General features: G+C 35.6%; 1 protein-coding gene across 3 annotated transcripts in view; it reads left to right on the top strand.

Annotated features, from left to right (window-relative positions):
• Positions 1-19,374, top strand: part of LOC5567664 (zwei Ig domain protein zig-8) — a 649,981-nt gene that overhangs the window by 95,365 nt on the left and 535,242 nt on the right. For all 3 annotated transcript variants that reach the window (XM_021850384.1, XM_021850385.1, XM_021850386.1), the window contains exon 4: positions 9,967-10,014. In XM_021850384.1, the coding sequence (XP_021706076.1) occupies positions 9,967-10,014 (48 nt within the window). The remainder of the gene's footprint in view (positions 1-9,966; positions 10,015-19,374) is intronic.

Here is a 19,374-nt window from a genome sequence, read left to right on the forward strand (position 1 = left end):
CTAATTTTTGGCTGATCCCTCGAGAAATCTTTGGGGGCATTACTAGAAGAAAATCTTGAAGTAATCCTTGTTTGAATCATTGGAAAAAAGACTTGGATAAATACCTGGAAAAAAATCTGCTTAAATCCCAGGAGCAAATGCCTGGTATTCCTTAGGTATTACCTAGAGAAGTTTTTGGAGGAATTCTTGGTAAAAACTTTGGATAAAGTCTTGGAGGAGTTTCTAAAGGAATTTCCGTAACAATCTCTGGAAAGAGTCTCAAAGGAAATCCGGCAACAGTATCTGAAGAAAATTCTTAGGGACCTTTTGTGGTTATTCTTCACAGGGATTTTTGCAGGAAACCTTGAAAAAATCAGTGAAAGAAGTCCTACAATAATTCTAGAAAACTTGTTGAAGAAAGGCTGGCAGAGTTCCTGAAGAGATCTGTGAAGAAATGCCTGTAGAAGTTCCTGATGAAATCTCTGGGAGGAGTTTATTGCGAAGAATTTCAAGAGTAATCTTTGAAGAATCTTCTAGAGCAATTCCTGGTGTAAATCCAGAAGAAATTCTTGGTAGATTCCGTGGAAATGAATATGCAGAAGAATATCTAGAATACCTTGATGAATTGCTGAGAGAATATCTGAATAAATTCTTGTAGGAATCTATGTATAAATTCTTGAAGAAAGCCCTTACTGAGTTACAAAGAAAAAACATTAGGATTATTTTGATTGACAATTGGATGGATTTCTGGAGTGCAGGACATACAGATTTCTAGAGGAGTCTTTGGAGGAATGTCTGGAATAATTCAAAGATTCTTTTAGAGATTACTCGAGAAATCACTTCAGAAATTCCTCCAAAGGGTTTAATCATAAGAAATTAATCCAGAAAATTCTTTATAAAGAGACTACAGAGCTACTTCATAAATGACTTCAAGGCTGCCTCCTGATTTTTTTAAAGATTTCCTCATCAAACTTCTTGACATATTCCTCCAGGAATTTCTACTCGAATTCGTTCTAAAATTTGTCTGGGAATGTATCCAGAAACTTTTCCTGACATTACTTTAACAATTTCTCCAAAAAAATATACAGGGAATCTCTCACAAATTCTTCTCAGGATTTTTTCAGAAATTTAAGCACAGGTTTCTTCCAAAAAAACCTACAGATTCCTCAACGATTCTTTCATGAATTACTCCAGAGATTTTTACAGAATTTCCTCAAAGAACTCCTTCAGCAGTTCCTCCGATAATTCATTTAATAATATTTCTATAATAGGTTTTTCCTTCTATCTTTATTAACGAGATTTTTAACCCACGGCAAGTCCATCACGGGACCAACGGCTTCACTTTGACATTAATGTCATAACTGACTATCTCGGGAATAGGATTCGATTTTTGGTCCTCGACATGAGAGGCGTGTATTCTAACTTCTACATCAGGCTCGTCCCCTAGGAATTCCTCCAGGTTGTTTTCTCTGAATTCTACTTTTATTTGCTTCAGGAATTTCTGTAGGAATTACTTCAAGGGTTTTTACAATAAATCCAGCAGCCATACGTTCAGAAATATTTCCAGAAGGTAGTTCGAGAACTCCTCTCTGTATTCCCCCAGAGATAGCTTTTGAAATTTTGCAATTTTACCTTCAATTGTCTTCATAAATCATTCAAGAATTTCTCAGAAATGTCTTCAAGAATTTCAATGTAACATTAATAGCATACCAGTAGTTTATTAACCTGAAATTAGCTAAGAGCTTCTTTTCAGCAAAATTGTGGATTGGATTGCTCCAGAAATTCCTCCAGATATTTAGGAATTTCTTCATGATTTTTTTCCAGGAAAATAACCATAAATTACTTCACGATTTTACCGGGTATTACAAAAAGTTTTCCAGCGATTACTCCAAAATTATTCCAGATATTCTTCACGGAATTTTTCTGGAGAAACATCCGAAATTCCCTCTTGGATTTCTTCCAACGATTTCTTCAGGAGTACAGAAATCCCTCCAGAGACTGCTCTCAGAATGTTTGCAATGATTTCTCCAGGAGTTGTTTTTTTTTCAGGCATTCCTCTTGGATCGTCTTTAGAAATTCTTCAAAAGAATAAAAAATAATTACTCAAAAGTTACTTTCGAAATTCTTCCAGTTATTCCTCATGATTTTTTTTAAATATGGGTATTTCTTCAGTATTCCTCTTGATTTTTTTCATGGACTCCACTACAAATGTGTCAAATAATTCCTCCAGTAAGTACTTCATAGTTTCAGCAAGGAAATTTCCATTGAATCAAGCAGAAATTCTAGAAGTATTTGCAAAATTTTGTTCATGATTTTTTAGAGCAATTTCTCCAAAATCATCTCAGGAAACTCATCAGGAGGTACGCCACTGCCAGGATTTCCTCAGGAGATGTATCAAGGGATTTCAAAGCCTTTATTTTAAGAATTTACTTCAGAAAGTCCTTCAAAGATTCTTTCCAGATTACTTGCAAATATTTCTTAAGGATTTTTGTCAGGAATTCCTCCAGGTGCTCTTCATGGGATCCTTACAGTGATAGTACTAAGAGTTTCTTTTGGAATCCTTCGAGAATTGTCCCCCAAAGTTCTTTGGATAAATCATCCACGAATTCTTCTAGAAAATCTACAGCGAGTTTTCAAAAATTCCTCTATTTTTTTCTAAAATTACTCAAATTAATGTATTTTACGATTCCTTCGAGAATTTCTCTAGGTATTTCTCCCGGAATTCCTCCTCATCAGGAATTTTTATAAAGCCTTTTCCGGAAGAATTTCTGTGACAATCTATCGTGCAATTGTTGTAGGAATACCAAGATTAATTGCTAAAGTGCTGCCTCTTTTAACATATATCTATAGGAATCTCTGAAGGAATTTCTTCAAGAATTCCATTAGATATTCCTGGAAATATTTTCTGAAAAGTTTTTGAATGATTTTCTAGAGGAATGCTTTGCGGATTTCATGGAGGTATTTCCAAAGAGAGTAGGAATCTCAAGAGGAAATAAACCCTGAAGTGACCAAAAAAACAATTCCAATCGGAATTCCTGGAAAAATCTCTAGAGGGATTCTCAGAGGAAATATCTGGAGGTATGATGAATTGCTGTAGGACTGTTGTATAAATTGCCGGAGTAATTTGTGGAGTGATTTCTAAAGGAGTTTATTGAGAAATCTTTGTATCCTTAGAGGAATTCCTTAATGAACTTCCGCAGGAAGTTTTAGGAGAACTTTGGAAGGTTATTATGAAAGGTTAACTGAAGAAATTTCCTAATAAACCCGTGATTTATGGAAGAATCTCTACAGGAATTTTTGAAACTATTTATAAGCGATTTCTTAAGTAACCCCTAGAGAATTTTTGGAAGAAATCCCTGGAGAAGTTTCCGGAAAAAGAGGAATTTTTAAAACATCCCTAGAGGGTTTAATGGAGAAATTTCGGAAGAAATCCGTGTGGAAATTCCTGTAGAAATTTTCGAAGCAATCGCTGGAGGAAATTCTGCAGGAATTTTTAGGAAAATTCTTGGAGCCACGTTTGGAGAAATTCGTAAAATGATTCCTGAATATTTTTTTATGAAATTTCTGGAGGAAACCTTATATATTTGTATATACCTTTTGAGGAATCTGAGGGAATACTTGGAGAACATTGTAGAGTATTTTTTTAAATGGCTGGAGAAATACACGGAGCAATCCCTGCAAATATTTCCGAAAATATATCTGGAAGAATGCCCTTAAGATTTCCTGAATTAGTCCTTCAAGGATTTCATATAGGAAACCATGAAAGAATTTCTAAAGGAATTTCTGAACTTACAGTTTGAAGAATTTCTTAGAAATCCATCGTGGAATTTCGGGAATTTTGTCAAGACGAATTCCTGAAACTGTAGAGATTTCTGAAAGAGTTTCTGAGAGAATATTTTCAGGAAGAATATTTTAAGAAATGTTTGAAGAAAAACTTGGAAGAATTTCAAGAGATATTTCTGATAGAATCAAAAAAGTGCAATTTCTAGAAAATTCCATGAGGGTGAAATCTCTGGAGAAGTTTGCGAAAAAAAGAGGAATTTTTAAAACATCCCTGGAGGATTTTCTGGATAAATTATGGAAGAAATCCGTATGGAAATTCCTGTAGAAAATTTCGAAGCGAAAACTGGAGGAAATCCTGCAGAAATTTGTAGAAAAACCCTTGGAGGAATCCGTGAAATGATTTCTGAATAAATTTCTTATGTAATATCTGAAAAATTTCTGGAAGAAACCTCATACATTTTATACACGTTTTGAGGAATCCCTGGAGGAAAAACTGAAAGAAATTCTTCAATAATAAAATTGAATACTTGGGAAGATATCTGAGGGAATACTTCAATAATCACGTGGTCCTTTTTCGCAAAGTGGACTCATATTCCGTAACCGGTCGTTTGAGAACGTCGCGACCCATTGGAAGCCCACACAATAGATACCTCAGCCAGCGCAGTTGCTGGCTAGTGTAGTGTGCTATTCCTATACCTAAAAAACAATGCGCTCTCGGGCTAGGCATTGGATATATATAGAAAGCGTTGTGTTTGAATGGGCATCTAATTCTTCCGAAAGAGGTGCACTTTGCGAAAAAGGACCACGTGATTATTGAGCTGAAATCGAATTCAGGTTAACTTCTGCGTTCATGAGTCCTCTCATGGCGTAGTGGTAACGCGCCCTAACTAGAGATCGGGGAGTCGTGAGTTTGATTCTCACTGAGAAGACGTGTAACTTTTTCGCAAATATTTACATAAATTTGTCCATCTAATCCAATTGCAAATTATATGTAATGTTTAGCTTTTCGGTAGTTGTTTCAATTAAAATAGTTACCTAGGGGGACATGGGGCAATAGTGACACCCGGGGCAAAAGTGCCACCCCAAATTTCACGTTGTTCAAATCAATTTTTTGATGTTCGACGCAGGAAAAATGTCTTTAACTCACTAACACGAAAAATGCGAAATATTATAACAATATAAAACTGGAAAACAAGGTTTGACTCTCAATAAATACAAAACATATTGATTTTTCCGCACAGTATTGATGATTTTAAATTGTTCAATATAACTGTGAGGAAATTTTGAGTTTTTTTGACATTAAGTTTTACATATACAGCCATTCCATGAAAAACCGATCTAGTGAGTCTCCGAATTCCGTGAAAATTTGCTATTTTGTTCCTTATCCGAAATAAGGATACACGTATTTTAGGATTTTTTGATTAGGGTGACCATTTCCGAAATAGGGTGACCAGAAAAATTGTGCTTTTGCAAAATTTTTATTTTTAAAAAAATTATAACTTTTGAACCGTTCGACCGATTTTCAATCTTTTTGGACGAAATGAAGGCTCAAGATTTTGAATTTTCAGGAAAAATATAAAATTTCACGAAAATTGTGTTTTTTACATGAAAAAACTCAATAGTTTCCGTTTTTTCGTGTTTTGGAGGCCTCGGGACCAAAGGGGCTATCGCTGTTCTCATTTTTTCTTGAAAGTTCAGAAAATTTTCCGTATACTGTCAAATTTTCAGCGATGTATGGTTTCTATTTTTTTAAATATTTTTTCTGAAAAGTTGAGACCTTAACTGCCCATAACTGCATATTTGTAACATTCGACAAAAGTAGGCATTGAGTAAATGGAATACCAAGTGTGAATTTTATGGCAGTATGGGAGGAAACTAAAATTTCTAAAAATTACCAGGAACTCAAAAGTGCTTATTTGAGACTGAAATTGTGTACAACTCATATCATGTAGTAGGTTGATAGTCAGAAAATAATTCTGATAGAAATTTCATTGCTACTGCATTACAAGGCTCGTTTATAATCTCAATGTGACTGTTATGCGGTTATAATTACCAATGTGACAAAACAACTTGGTATTTTTTTCGAATTTTCTAGAACAATCTCACAGATTTCAGTAAGTTGATCGAAAGTATTTATCATTTGATGACTCTCCACGGTATTAACTCCAATTTGTCAAAAATGTCGAATGTGACTGTTATGCAGTTATGGGCAGTTAAGCTTTCATTCAATAAAAAAAAATTGGAAATCGGTTAAGCTGTTCAAAAGTTATAATTTTTTTAACCATTACAAATCTAATGCGCTGAGATCTACAGTGTGTGCCGATAAAAAGTGACTGATTTTTTATTTTCAAAAAAAATATATCTCAAAAACTAAAAAACATACATCGCTGAAAATTTGGCAGTTAACGTAAAATTTTCTGAACTTTTAAGAAAAAATGAGAGCAACAATAGCCCCTTTGGTCCCGAGGCCTTCAAAACACGAAAAAACGGAAACTATTGAGTTTTTTCATATAAAATTTTATATTTTTCCCGAAAAGTCAAAATCTTTGGCCTTCATTTCGTCCAAAAAGATTGAAAATCGGTCGAACGGTTCAAAAGTTATAATTTTTTTTAAAAATAAAAATTTTGCAAAATCGCGATTTTTCTGGTCACTCTATTTCGGAAATGTTCCCCCTTAACAAAAAATCCTAAAATACGTGTATCCTTATTTCGGATAAGGAACAAAATAGCAAATTTGCACGGAATTCGGAGACCCGCTAGATCGGTTTTTCATGGAATGGCTGCAGTATGTCTTACAGGGCAAAAGAGACACCGCAATTTTTTCATATAAAATCAAACAACTTTTTATTTTTCTTGTTTAATATTGCATTAAATCAATGTTTCATACTAAATAAAATAAAAAAAAAACATCTTGGACATTCAAAATAGTTTCTGAAAATTTTTACTATTATTGTTACAGTCAAATAAGATGAGAACTAAATTAATTTCGTATAATTACTTTTTAACTATAAGTCAACCTTTATCCCTCAGTTTTTATCTTTACTTACTCTAGAATTTATCGTTTAGGCGGGGAAATAATAATATACAAAATTTGCGGCATTTTGCTCTGGTGGTCTTTTTGTCCCATACGAGTGGCACTCTTGCCCCGTGCCTCGTTTAAAAACCTCATAAGAAGGGACATTTTCAAAAATCTCAAATCATCATGTGTTTCTTATATTTTTGAAATCTATCGATAACCTAATTTAGAACAAGAGGTGAGCTTGCCCCTACTCTGGATTTATCTTCAAAAATTGGGCTAATCATCCATGATTTGAACCAATAAATCTTAAGGTGTCCTTCTTGCCCCCAGCCCCCCTGAATGACTTTTTGTTGCAAATAGTTAATAGTGACTAAGTCAGTAAATAGTGATTTACTACCAGTCCTGAGAGTTCATGGTGGAATTACTAGAGGTATACCTAGAAAAATCTCTCGAGGAACTTCTGGAAAAATTACTCATAGAATCCCTTAACCGGTATGTTGAGAAATATATGAGATCATTGAGTGATTACTAAATTACGGGGAAAACTCGATAAGTAAATTTCAAGGATTTTCGATATAATGAAACTTTTCTGGATTGTTCTGCATTGCTTATTGATCCACACAAAAGTTCTCAGCGCCCTACCGGACAAGCTGATCGATGGAACAAAGTAGTGGTCAATAAATACGGCGGAATCGAACCGCTAGATGAGCTTCACGTATCCACCAATATTTACCTGGCATTGTTTTCCTTCTGCTGATCCTTTTCTCGTATTGACTTCCTGTCGATCACTGTCCAGGTGATTTTCTTGTACCAAGGATCTCTTCAGAAACTTTGTGCTGCTGCTGCTTGTTGCGATTGCAATTGCAATCAAAATCGCGACCGCGAACAATATCGAAAATATTCTAGCTCAAGACCAGCAGCGCATAAACAAACTGAAATTTGACCATCAGTTCGTCAAACATTTGGCTCCGCCCACCGGCGGTTTGAGCTAAATCAAACTTGTTTGATTTTGGCCGACCGATTCGCCAACCGTCTAATCGATTTCATAAACTGTCAAAATGGATCATCAAATCGTCTGAGCGTCTGTAGGCTGCTTAAGACAATTCGTTTAAATCATCCATTGGGAATGGTTCATCATGTGGAACATTAAATAAGTGTAGCAACGATTGCTGCAAAATGAAACTACAAAACTCTTGAATGTTCCAGACAAATCTGGAAAGTTGGCAACGCTGAGCACGCATGCCATTCCTCTAGCCATGATTTCGCCCTTTCATGTTTGCTAAAAGTAGCAAAAACTGGGTCCCCGAAATTCACTGGATAGAAGTTCCCCTTACCGAAATAAGGTTGTTAAACTACCACCCATTCTGCCATTCAGCATGAGTCTGCCAGAAGAATCGGTGCTGTTCTTTTTGCATACCTTTATAAGGTCATATTTGGCAGAAATACGTCAATTGGCAGCTCCTTGCCACACGACAAACAAATTAAAAAATAATCAATTGCCAAAAAAGAGCTTAACATTTTATAAATTTGGGAATATAAGCCTGAGAATGAGACTCTGATGCCTTATTGCCAGAATGAAGAAGAAAAAGCAGAAAACATATCGTGGTATAAAACTGTTACACCAAGTTACAACTCCCCGTGCCCGTTAATCACTCGGCTCCACGCGTAGCAATTAATTCAAATAGCAACGAGCCGAAAGCTCATTACAAAGCCCCGCCACTGGTGAACAACTCGTTTTCTAAGGCTTTCTGAAACACAGAATAAAGCATTCAAATGAAGGCATTGATTGATAGCCTGATCGTAAAATGAGCAAATTGATAGTAGTAATTTTCCATTGCATTTAGAAGAAAGGAACGGGTAAGGGATCGCAGGAACAGAAAGTACTTAGACATAATGGCGGGCTTGTTTTGTTCGACACGCGAAAGGCTTCGGAGCCGATGATAATGCTGCCCTTGATGAGGGATACACGAAGCGACGATGTCGGCACTATTGAGCGCGGAACGATTCCAAGGCGGCGCGGCGGCGGTGGAAAACAATCAACCCAAATGGCAGGTATTAAACGCTCGCAAACACGCCACGCCGCCATTTCCCGGTTTACTATTGAGATTTGTTGTTGAATAACGTGAATGGAGGAGTGCAAACTTTGAGCGAATGAATGGGGACCATGGGCGTATCCAGGAGTTTCATCAGGAGAGAGGGGTTGGAAATGGTCTTTGAAGTTTTTTAGCCCAAAGATTATCAATTGTGGCACTTTCTGTACCCGCTTTGTATGATTATTCATTTATTTTGTTTAAAATGAGACAATAAAAGTCCATTCAACCTCATTCGTAATGAAAAAAAACACACACACACGCGAAAAAGATTAACTCCTTAGCTAGAAAATGGCATACGGTGGAACCCATCGAAGAATCGTTTGGGAGTGTGGATGGTCAACGGGCACCCTCCTTAGCCCCTACCCCCCTCTTGCTACGCCCATGACGAGAAGCTCTCCCTTCCAATAGAAGGAAGCTCCACTATAGAATGGTGCGAAACTTTTTTCGAATCGCTTCGGTTTTCATAAAAACCATCAAATAAATAACGTTTCCCCTCGCGTGAATCAAGAAAATCCCTTTCCCTCAAAGAAGGGAGATTGTGTAAGGGAGATTTCTTTTGACAGGATTTCCTGTTCTTTTAGCGGTGAGTAGCTTCAGTCCGTGCTTCCGGCGATAAGCTTTCTGACGAGAACAAACGAAGGAAGGAAGCTTTGAAGTGGTTGATACACACCGTTACCGTGACAGCAGACGTGAAGACGCTCGTCTTCTTCCAAGAACCGAGGGTACGGCGGCGATTTGAGCGTGCTTTTCTACTCAACCTCACCGATGATGGTGAAAGGATTCTTGCCGCTTCGTGATTAATCTGCACCGAGAAGTGACGGCCATGACGGTGAAGAAAGCCACTTTCTCGCTTTCGTCCTTGACGGTGGGAAAAATGGTTTCCTGCAGGCAGTGACAAGTGTTTTGTATGCTCATCTTTGCCAGGATGGTACCTTTTTCAAAGGAACGAATTTATTGTTCATCTTTCATTATTTTCTGTTTTTTGTCCCCTCACCATTTTTATACTTTTTAGGCATCAACATGAATTGTCGACGAACCGTTGGTTTAATTTAATCGCTTATTCTTCACATTTTTGCTCTTCTCTTCCCATAGAACTCACCTGTGGCAACAATAGGGTTGACGATTATCAGAGTCAAAAAGGTAGATATGAGAATTTTTTTGAATAACTTAAGGTTTTTTACAATATTAATAATCAATTAATAGGAAAACATTCCACAAGATAATATGCAGCATTTATAATTTGTTTGACTGTTTTCTTTCCCTGTTTCTTGCTTTCTGCATAGAATTACGTTTATCTTAGTTTCATAGAGTTGATTATGACCTCACTGAAGAGTTGAATAAAGTAGTACCAATTATGTTTTTAGTATCAATTATTGCAATAGTAGGAACAACAACAAATTCTTATTTTTTTCACTAGAATATAACGGCAAATAACCACAGAGTTTTGAGCAGCTTCAAGATTCATTGGTCGCCCGTGGTTGCAACTCCAGTATTCCAAGATCAGCTGTATTTACAAAAAGTACAAACCACCACTCTCAGTGTATAAGTGCTAGAGGTCTCCATGTTTAGGCAACAATGATGCCTGGCATGTCGGAGTACAGACCAATAAGGGGAATGGGGAGGAATTGATGTTGCACTCATACTGATCCACTGCTGACCGTGCAGTCCTACAGCATCTGCTCTGGTGTATGGGTGGGTAGGACAATGTTATGGCAGAGAGTTTTGCTTGTTAGCAGACTACCCATGTAGGGGAAAGTGGGGCAGTTTGGCCACCTTAAGGAAAAGTCGATAAAAGTGCTGAAAATATTATGAATTTTTCGAATGTTTGCATGATGTCCAACAATTTTTAGATGAACACACTAGATCCGCATGATTTCCTTTGTCTTATGAAGTTCACGGATGAATGATTGATTTTTCAAAATTTGTCATTTTTCGAGTCGATTTTTTACTGATGGGGTGATATGAGCACCCCATTTTTGATTGCAAAATAATCTCATATAATCTAAAAATTCAATTATTTTGTTACTACACTTGAAAATTATTAGTATTTATAAACACTTCGTGCAAGAAGACATAATTTTTAAGGAACATTCTAACAGTCAAACATCATTATTCTGAAATGATGAAATTCAAAAGAGCCATTCGGGGCAATATGGGCAGTTTTTTCGAACATTATTTATTTATTTTTATTTGATTTTCGAACACTGACTTATAACATGCCTATTGCTTTATTTCCTAATCAGCTTTGGGGTTGCATGTTATTTCAGATGAAATTTACAGAATTTATGCAGTTTTCAAGGGGTGCTCATTCCACCCCATTGGCCAAACCGCCCCGACTACCCCTATCAGGCGCAAGGTAAGGCGTGCTATAATGATAAAAGAATGGAAGCGTAGAAACGGTTTTGTTGTCCGTTTCTGGTTCTAGCGATTGCTATGTACGAATAGATTTATTGTGATATATTATGAGTGGAAGATAGTAGCAAGTGATAGATAATGCTATAAAGTACTAGGAAAGGGACGGGCCTGGGATTGAAATCATGGCTTTCTGCAAGTAAAAAAGAATGTAAAGCCATTAGACCACCAACCCTGGCATAACGGCTATTTATCACAAAAATGACAAAACATTTTGTTATTTTTATAGCCTGACTAGATCTTGATAGGAACATTCGTGTATCACACATATAAGAACCTAACTATATCGATCAGTGGAAGCGGTTTATTTTTTTTTGTTCAGTGAATTTAAGAATGAGGGGACGGTTCGGCAAGCAATTACCCCCAAGTTTTGTGCTCAATTACAATGATTTTTAATCATATCTCGCATAACTTATGATCTCGCCCTAAATGCCATTGGTAACCATGTGTGTAGCTCTTAGTTTCTGAGCATTCAAATGGATATATACGTTATTTAAAATCTCTATGGTGAAGAAAGGATCATACTCTACCTGCCAGTGGTATTAGTGTAGATGTTTATACATTCATTTGCTCTGAAACAACGAGCTACACCCGTGGTTACCAATGGCTTTTAGGGCGTTATCTCAGATTATGCGAGATTTGTTCAAAAACGTTCGCAAGCTGCAGGTGCTAATTTTATGGTAGAGAGAAATGTTTCAGCGAACCTCGATTTTTTTTTATTTTCGTTCATTTGCCCCAAAATCATGAACTCAAAAATTCATGCTGATTTCTTGCTGAATTTCTGATCTCGCCCTTAAAGCCATTGGTAATCCAGTGTGTAACTTGTTGTTACTGAGCAAACAAATGGATTTGCACGTTATACAACAATGTTATTTTGAAGAGGAAAATCCTCCTTTATCTAGCGGTGGTGATACTTTGTATCTTGGTTCATTAATATGCTCAAAAACAACGTGCTACACAGTTGACAGCCAATGGATTTTAGGGCACGATATTAGATTATGCGAGATTTGTATCATATTATGAATTTTCACAACATTTCTACCGCTTCTTGAAAATTGATTTGCTCAAATGAACCAGAGACGCAATCTGTCGGGACAAAAATAATAACTCGTTAACAAAGCAATTCTGGCATTTGGTGTTTTGGGCAAAGTTGTTAATAACAACGAGGACCATCTAATGACATACCGTAAAACGGGGTAACTTTGATAATGCGGGTAACTTTGATAGTGCGTAACCCACCACATACTAAACGAAATATCATAATTTCTGTTAATCAGTTGGGCAAAACGAATGTAAAACTAAAGAATATTAGTATGACACTTCATGTAAGAGCAGTTTTCACTTGAATCAAGAACATTTGAAGCCTTTTAAAAGAATATCAAAAATTGACACAATTTTAGCAATTTCGAAACGCTTACAGACAATCGGTTGTACGATCACTATTTCATGTAGTTTTGAATAGTTGGCCACTTATCTTTGACAGCCTAGTTATCATAGAACATGAATACGGTATCGAATCTCTTAACGAAAAGCATTTTCACAAACTGGGACCATTTTTGTAATCTAAGTCAGAAATTTCCATATATCGTTAAACGCCTAGAGGTATGCAATACCCTACAAATGTTCGTTATTCATTCAATTTTGTTCGATTCATACTCCATTATCAAAGTTACCCCAAAACAGAAAACCAACTTGCGATTATATGAAGAATTATATATCCATTCAAAATAAATCTGTTGGCAATCTATCAACAGCTAGGATGCCAGTACTTGTTTTAAAAATATAAATTATAATTCTTTGAAGCAGCATGCATAAATATTCAAGTTTTCTTCGAAAAAACTATCAAAGTTACCCCGTTTTACGGTAATCGGAGAGTTCGTAAATCGTCCGCATAGGTGGCATCACAATCTAACTTTTTACTGTGACGTTTTAGAGACTTCGCATGTTGGGGCCCAGATAGCCGTAGCGGTAAACGCGCAGCTATTCAGCATGACCAAGCTGAGGGTCGTGGGTTTGAATCCCACCGGTCGAGGATCTTTTCGGGTTGGAAATTTTCTCGACTTCCCAGGGCATAGAGTATCTTCGTACCTGCCACATGATATACACATGCAAAAAATGGTCATTGGCATAGTAAGCTCTCAGTGAATAACTGTGGAAGTGCTCATAAGAACACTGCTGAGATGCAGGCTCTGTCCCAGTGGGGACGTAACGCCAGAAAGAAGAAGAAGATGTTTGGCAAAGTTTTTCATTTCGATAAAATAAACAATTCTCTTCACACAGCCTTCTGTTTTCTAGTTATTGCCGAAATAATACCAAATTAGTGGACAAATAATTTTTTTCATCGAGCTTGATATTTTTATCAAGAACCATACCATATAATATTGTTTGCTGATAAAAATATAGCAAACATAAACTTAGGTGAATTTTTTTTTAAATAATACGACGCTTAAAAATTAAGAAATATTAAAAACAAAAAACTAGAAAAATAGAGCATTTTTTAACTCTAATATCTTCAAAAGCGCAAAATATCGCAAGCTCAAATTTTCAGGCAAGATGTCATAATTTTAGAGAGGTGTATTTTGGTGTTTTTGATATATTTCCATTTTTGCAATCCTCGTTGTTACAAAAAAAAAAAACTTTGCCGAAGACACAAAATGCCGGAATCGCTTCGTAACCGAGTTATTAATTTTGTTTCGCCAGATTGCGTCCCTGGCTCATAGTACATTGCGATAAATTAATTTAATATCAATTTAACACAAAATTTGTGGAAAATTTTGTAGGCAATCACTTTATTACTTTGTAGATTTGCATGATCATGCACTCTGGTTGTCATTTATGTTCCTTTCGTGCAAATTATCGATAGTCCATAATTGGTACACTTCAATAGCGTATAAATGTGAAATGACATTTTGTACCAGCGTGCCCATTCCACTCCAACCCTAGCGAGATTTGCCATTACTACAAGCACACGAAAATCCCACAGCTAGGAACACTATTACCCTAATTTGTATTTTGAACCTCTTTTTTGCCACTTTTGTTCTAAAACTGTTCAACTAATCTGTTTCGCAAGGCTTCAAACTATTAATTTACATCAGGAAGACATTCATATGTTTTAAAGGGGTGGTCTATTTCGTATAAAGACGTTTCGCTTAAGGAAGTTTGGCATAACAGAAGTTTCGCCTAAAACTGTTTCATACAAAAACAGATATTATTTTAAAGGAGACACAAATTTCTCATTATGCCAAATGTTCATTCAGCCAAACTTCCTTATGCGATAGGTCTATATGCGAAATGTCTCATTCGTACATTTTAGAAACACGATCAAAATCTGATTTTTTTTTTCAAAGTGTTTACATATTGCAACCATAATTGATACACCTCCCTACCTTGAGCCTTGCCTGACTGATTAAGCGTAGATATTTATACAATTTTGGTTTGTTTTTCATTTTTCAAGCGGCCTACAGAGGAAAAATCAAGTTCAATGAAAAAAAAATCTCACTTTAACTGCAGAGACAAACAGACGTGAAAAAGGGGCAACTATTTATTCAAAACATAGTAACGTGAAAATGAACGCCCAAGGCTAAAAATACTGTATTTGGTCAAACGGGGACTAGGTGACAAACGTCAAACTTGAACAAAAGCGATACTAGTGCCACGAGTGAGCCAAACATTAAAATTCAGCGCTATAATGCTGTATGATGAAAATAATCCGAGTTTAACGTCTGTCTGTCTGTGATAACTGGTTCAATATATCCCTCTTCAAGCTACATGTTTATTACTCGAAATTTTCCTGTTAACGTACAAGATATCAAGTTCAAGTATTTTCTCTAAAAATTATTTCAACATTTCTTCTGTGACTCTACCACAATGTTCTTCTAAGAATATCCACAGAAATTTACCTCCAAGACTCTTAAAAATTGGAGTTTTTATTTTTTAGAAGCTGTGGATTCCCAGATGGTTTATTGGGAGTATTTTTAAAGAAATTTTAATAATGTTCTCTAAAATACGTTGAAGAGGTAGGAGAATTAACGTATTTTCGGCAGTCTAAGCCATTAGCAGTCTAAGCCTATAGGACATTTGGACGAATGCTGTTTGGCCGAAAAAGAAAACAATAGTGCACTACAGTTAGCATGTATTTGCAATTAATTTTAAAGTTGAATTTCAAAGAACAGCTTATACCTAAGCAGGAATAAATCATCATTGACATACAAGTATCAGCTTTGCAGTGCCAGTCAGAGCCGAACGAAAGACATCCTAAATGTTAGCAACTATTCACCTCTCTACTATACTAGCGGCTATTGCTTCCAGTGAAGATTTTTCTTATTGCGTTTGTAATCAATATTTGACAGTGACTAAAACAGTTCACGGCTTATTCTTCCTTTGCAGGATCGGTTTGCTCCGATCCCTAAAAAATCGTACTTAAAAAAATATTTCATAGTTCTAGCAATCAAATTAACATGCAGCTTTTTCAAACAAGAATTTTAAGCTTCTTCTTTTCACAATGGAGAAACAGTGAGTTTCATTAACGTGAGTGTTCACACGTTACATTATTAATTATGGAAGAGAATGACACCCCATTAACATTATGCCCTTTATGAACTTCTTTACGAACCTATAATAAGCATTAATTCCAATAATTATGAGAAATACTGCTCTCTTGAAAAAAAACAGCTTTTAATCAAAAGAAAGAAAACTCTCGTTACATCAGGATAACAACAAAGAACTGTCGATGATTTAAAGAACTCAATAAGTGATATTAATGCCAATAGTAATGAAACCAGTAGAAGTCGAAACAATAGCCTTTGTTTGAAAGAAGGAAAAATTAATAATTGAAAATCACTTTTAACTTCAGCACACCGTTGGTAACCCAGAGACGAATTAATTATCAGCTGAGAGTCTTCTCAATAAACATGACGTCCCATCACAGTTGTTGGACCGAGGTGAATATTATCGGCAGCCTCATTTTCTTTGGCAGCTTTTACCACAATAATGACGGTGTAAATATGGGGTTCTATAATCGGCAACTCAATATCGGCCGCATTTCGAGCCGCATCTATTTCAATCAATAAGAAATTTCTTGTTAAGTCTCTGAAATCTTATCAGGGGGAAACTGACAGACCAAAGAACCATCTGAGTGCATTCATTGAAATTTAACATTTCAATTTAAGTTTTCGAATATAGTCTTTTGGTCTATTCGCCAGGAAATTCTATGAAAAATTGAGAGCATTGATATAATGAATTTTTGTCTGATTGTCAATTTTTGTATATAAAATGTAAATAACATATAATTTTTATAATCTGAAATGTCTATTGAGCCACATAAAAACTGTTTGTTTAAGCTTTATGTTTTCAAATCGTATCAGTGTAGTCTAAAAGTTTCAGAATGAATGTAATGTGGTTGTATTTTGAATTGAATTATTGAGATTGAAACCAAAGTTTTTTTTAAACTGAATTGGAGGTAAAGTTGGAATATTCTGAACTAATAGGGTTTTGGGTTTGCTTCAGTAGCTCCTGTGTTTGGTTTCGGAACTCAAATTTATATGTTTCAAAGGCACAACAAAAAATCTTGTCATGAGAAATATCTTTCGTAAAGGTAAAATTATCGGAAGCTTAATTTGAGTATTATGGATATAATCGATCATTGTGCTGAAGTTCAGGTTTTTTATGAGTAACCAATTGTTAACTTTTGGAGATCAATGTTTTATCTTTGAAATTTTTATTTCATGGAGAGTCCTGGAAAGAAGCTCATGAAATTCCTAGAAATCTTCTGAAAAATCCTCTTACAGTCTCTCAGAATCCTCGCAGGACTCTCATCAGAATCCTTTTAAGATTCTCATGATGCTCGCCATATCATTCGAGGATGCTCTCAGAATTCTCACAAGATCCGCACCAAGAAATCTTCCAAAGATTCTCAACAGTATACTTTCAGAATCATTTCAGTTGTTCTCAACAATTTCTCATCAGAATTCTTCCAGGTTTCTATCACCATGATTGCCGAATTCTCATTATAAAGTTCCAGAAATCTTATCAAAATAGTTTTAGGATTTTCATAATTTCAGTATACCCATCAGAATCGATCCAGGATTCTGATCAGAACCTCTACAGGATAAATATATGAATCCTTTTAGGATTCTAATTAAAAAATCTTTCATATTTCTCGTTAGAATACGACTCATCAGAATCCTTCAAAAAATCTCATCAGAATCATTCAAGGATTCTTATCCGAATCATTCCAGAATTAATCGTAGAATGCATTCAGGGTTTTTATCGGGATTTCTTCGGGATTCTCAAACGAGAACTTCCTGGATTCTAAATAAAATAAGTTAGAATTCTGTTAGAGTTGTTAAGTTAGAATTCTGACAATTTAGAATTGTCAGAAGAATCCTTTGAGTTCTTTCATTTGAGTCCTTCCAGAATTTTTATCCAAATTCTTTCTGGATTTAAAGTTAAATTCCTCGAGGATTCTTATAAAAATCATTACATAATTCTTAATCTTTTCTGGATTATGATCAGAATTCTTCTTGGATTTTCATCCGTTTTTTTTTCATCTTTAAGGGATATTACCTGAAATCCAAATTTTCATCACAATTTTGCCAGTAATCTCGAAGAGATTCTTACAGAATTCTATGAGAATATCTTTTAGTATTGTCACCAATAACTGTCCAAAATTTCCCTCAGAAAGCTTCCAAAATTATTAACGGAAACCTTCCAGGTATTTTACTAGAGACCTTCCTGGGGACTCATCAGAAGTCTTCCAGGGTTCCTATTGGAAGGTTTTGGGATTCATATCAAAATTCATACTGATAAGAAGGATAAGCACGGTATGGAAAGCAACTTTTGATTTCAGTTAGTTCTCCGGAATTGTATAGAGGAATTGGGGGTAAAATGAACACCCTAAGCAATGTTCATGTTTGCTTGCTCATGAAGCTGTCAGATTCTTTCTAAGTTGCTCAGAATTTATATTTCACCGCAAAAAAAAATCAATTCGCGATAACTGTTTTGTTTTTTTGGTATTAAGAATCCATGTCGATATTAATCAATGGTGATCTGGTTTTGATCATATTCCAATGTTCCTTGGGGGACCGACATTCTCCATACAAAATGTCTTTGGCGGTCATTTTGTTTTCGGTCAATTTATCAAAAAATAAAATGTGTACTATACAATGCCAGGTAATAAGGAGCTTCTCTGGAAAAAATATACAAATCGGTTCAGTATTCTTGGAGAAATCTGAAAATTATGGTATAAGGTTTCAATAGTTTTCTAGATGTTTATTTGTCCAGCCTGGTACCAGAAACATAAATGGTCATTACTCAAAGATGGCAGCACCAAATGGCTTAATGTTTCCACAACATGCTCGTATTAATGCATCATTCCATGGAGTCACTATCCGTAAACGAAAAAAATTCTGTAGCCTGAGATATTTAAGTGGGTTATGGTTCACGTCGGTTCCCCAAAGAATTTTGGAATATCTCCAAATCCAGATGACCAATGAACAATATCGACACATGTTCTAAAACTAGAAGAGTTTTTTGAGAGCTTGTGAAATACTGGTACAAAAATACCAAGAAACAAAACAGTTATCGCAATTTGAATATTTTTTTTGCGGTAAAAAAGAAGCTGCATTGAAACTCAGCCTTTTTTATCAGTGGCGATTTGATTCATATAGCCAGAACGACTCTTGGAATCTGGGATATGATCAATGCAGACCTCACAGACATTCCGCAATCAATAGCAAGTTAAGTCAATTCTCCGCATCTGATATTTAATCCGATAGTATTCTCCCTGCCCGGTTTCAACAGCACCTTCTCGAGTGGTGCATTTTACTTCCTAGGAACCAACATCTTCAAGTCAATGGTTGTTGGAAATTCAGAAGATAAAAATAGTTGCAATTTCCGTCTAATAGTTTTACAGATATTATGTGCTACGCAGTTCTGTCGGTTTTGATGGTTTCACTCACGAAAACCTTTAATTCCACGAACGAAAATTTACATCATAATTAAAAACGGAGAGACATACTTTGTTTTTGTCTACTTTCACAGGTTTTGACAATTCTAGATCGTTCTAGAGTTGTCGAAATAGTTTATAAC

This window comes from Aedes aegypti, chromosome 3 (assembly GCF_002204515.2).
Source record: "Aedes aegypti strain LVP_AGWG chromosome 3, AaegL5.0 Primary Assembly, whole genome shotgun sequence".
NCBI lineage: Eukaryota > Metazoa > Arthropoda > Insecta > Diptera > Culicidae > Aedes > Aedes aegypti.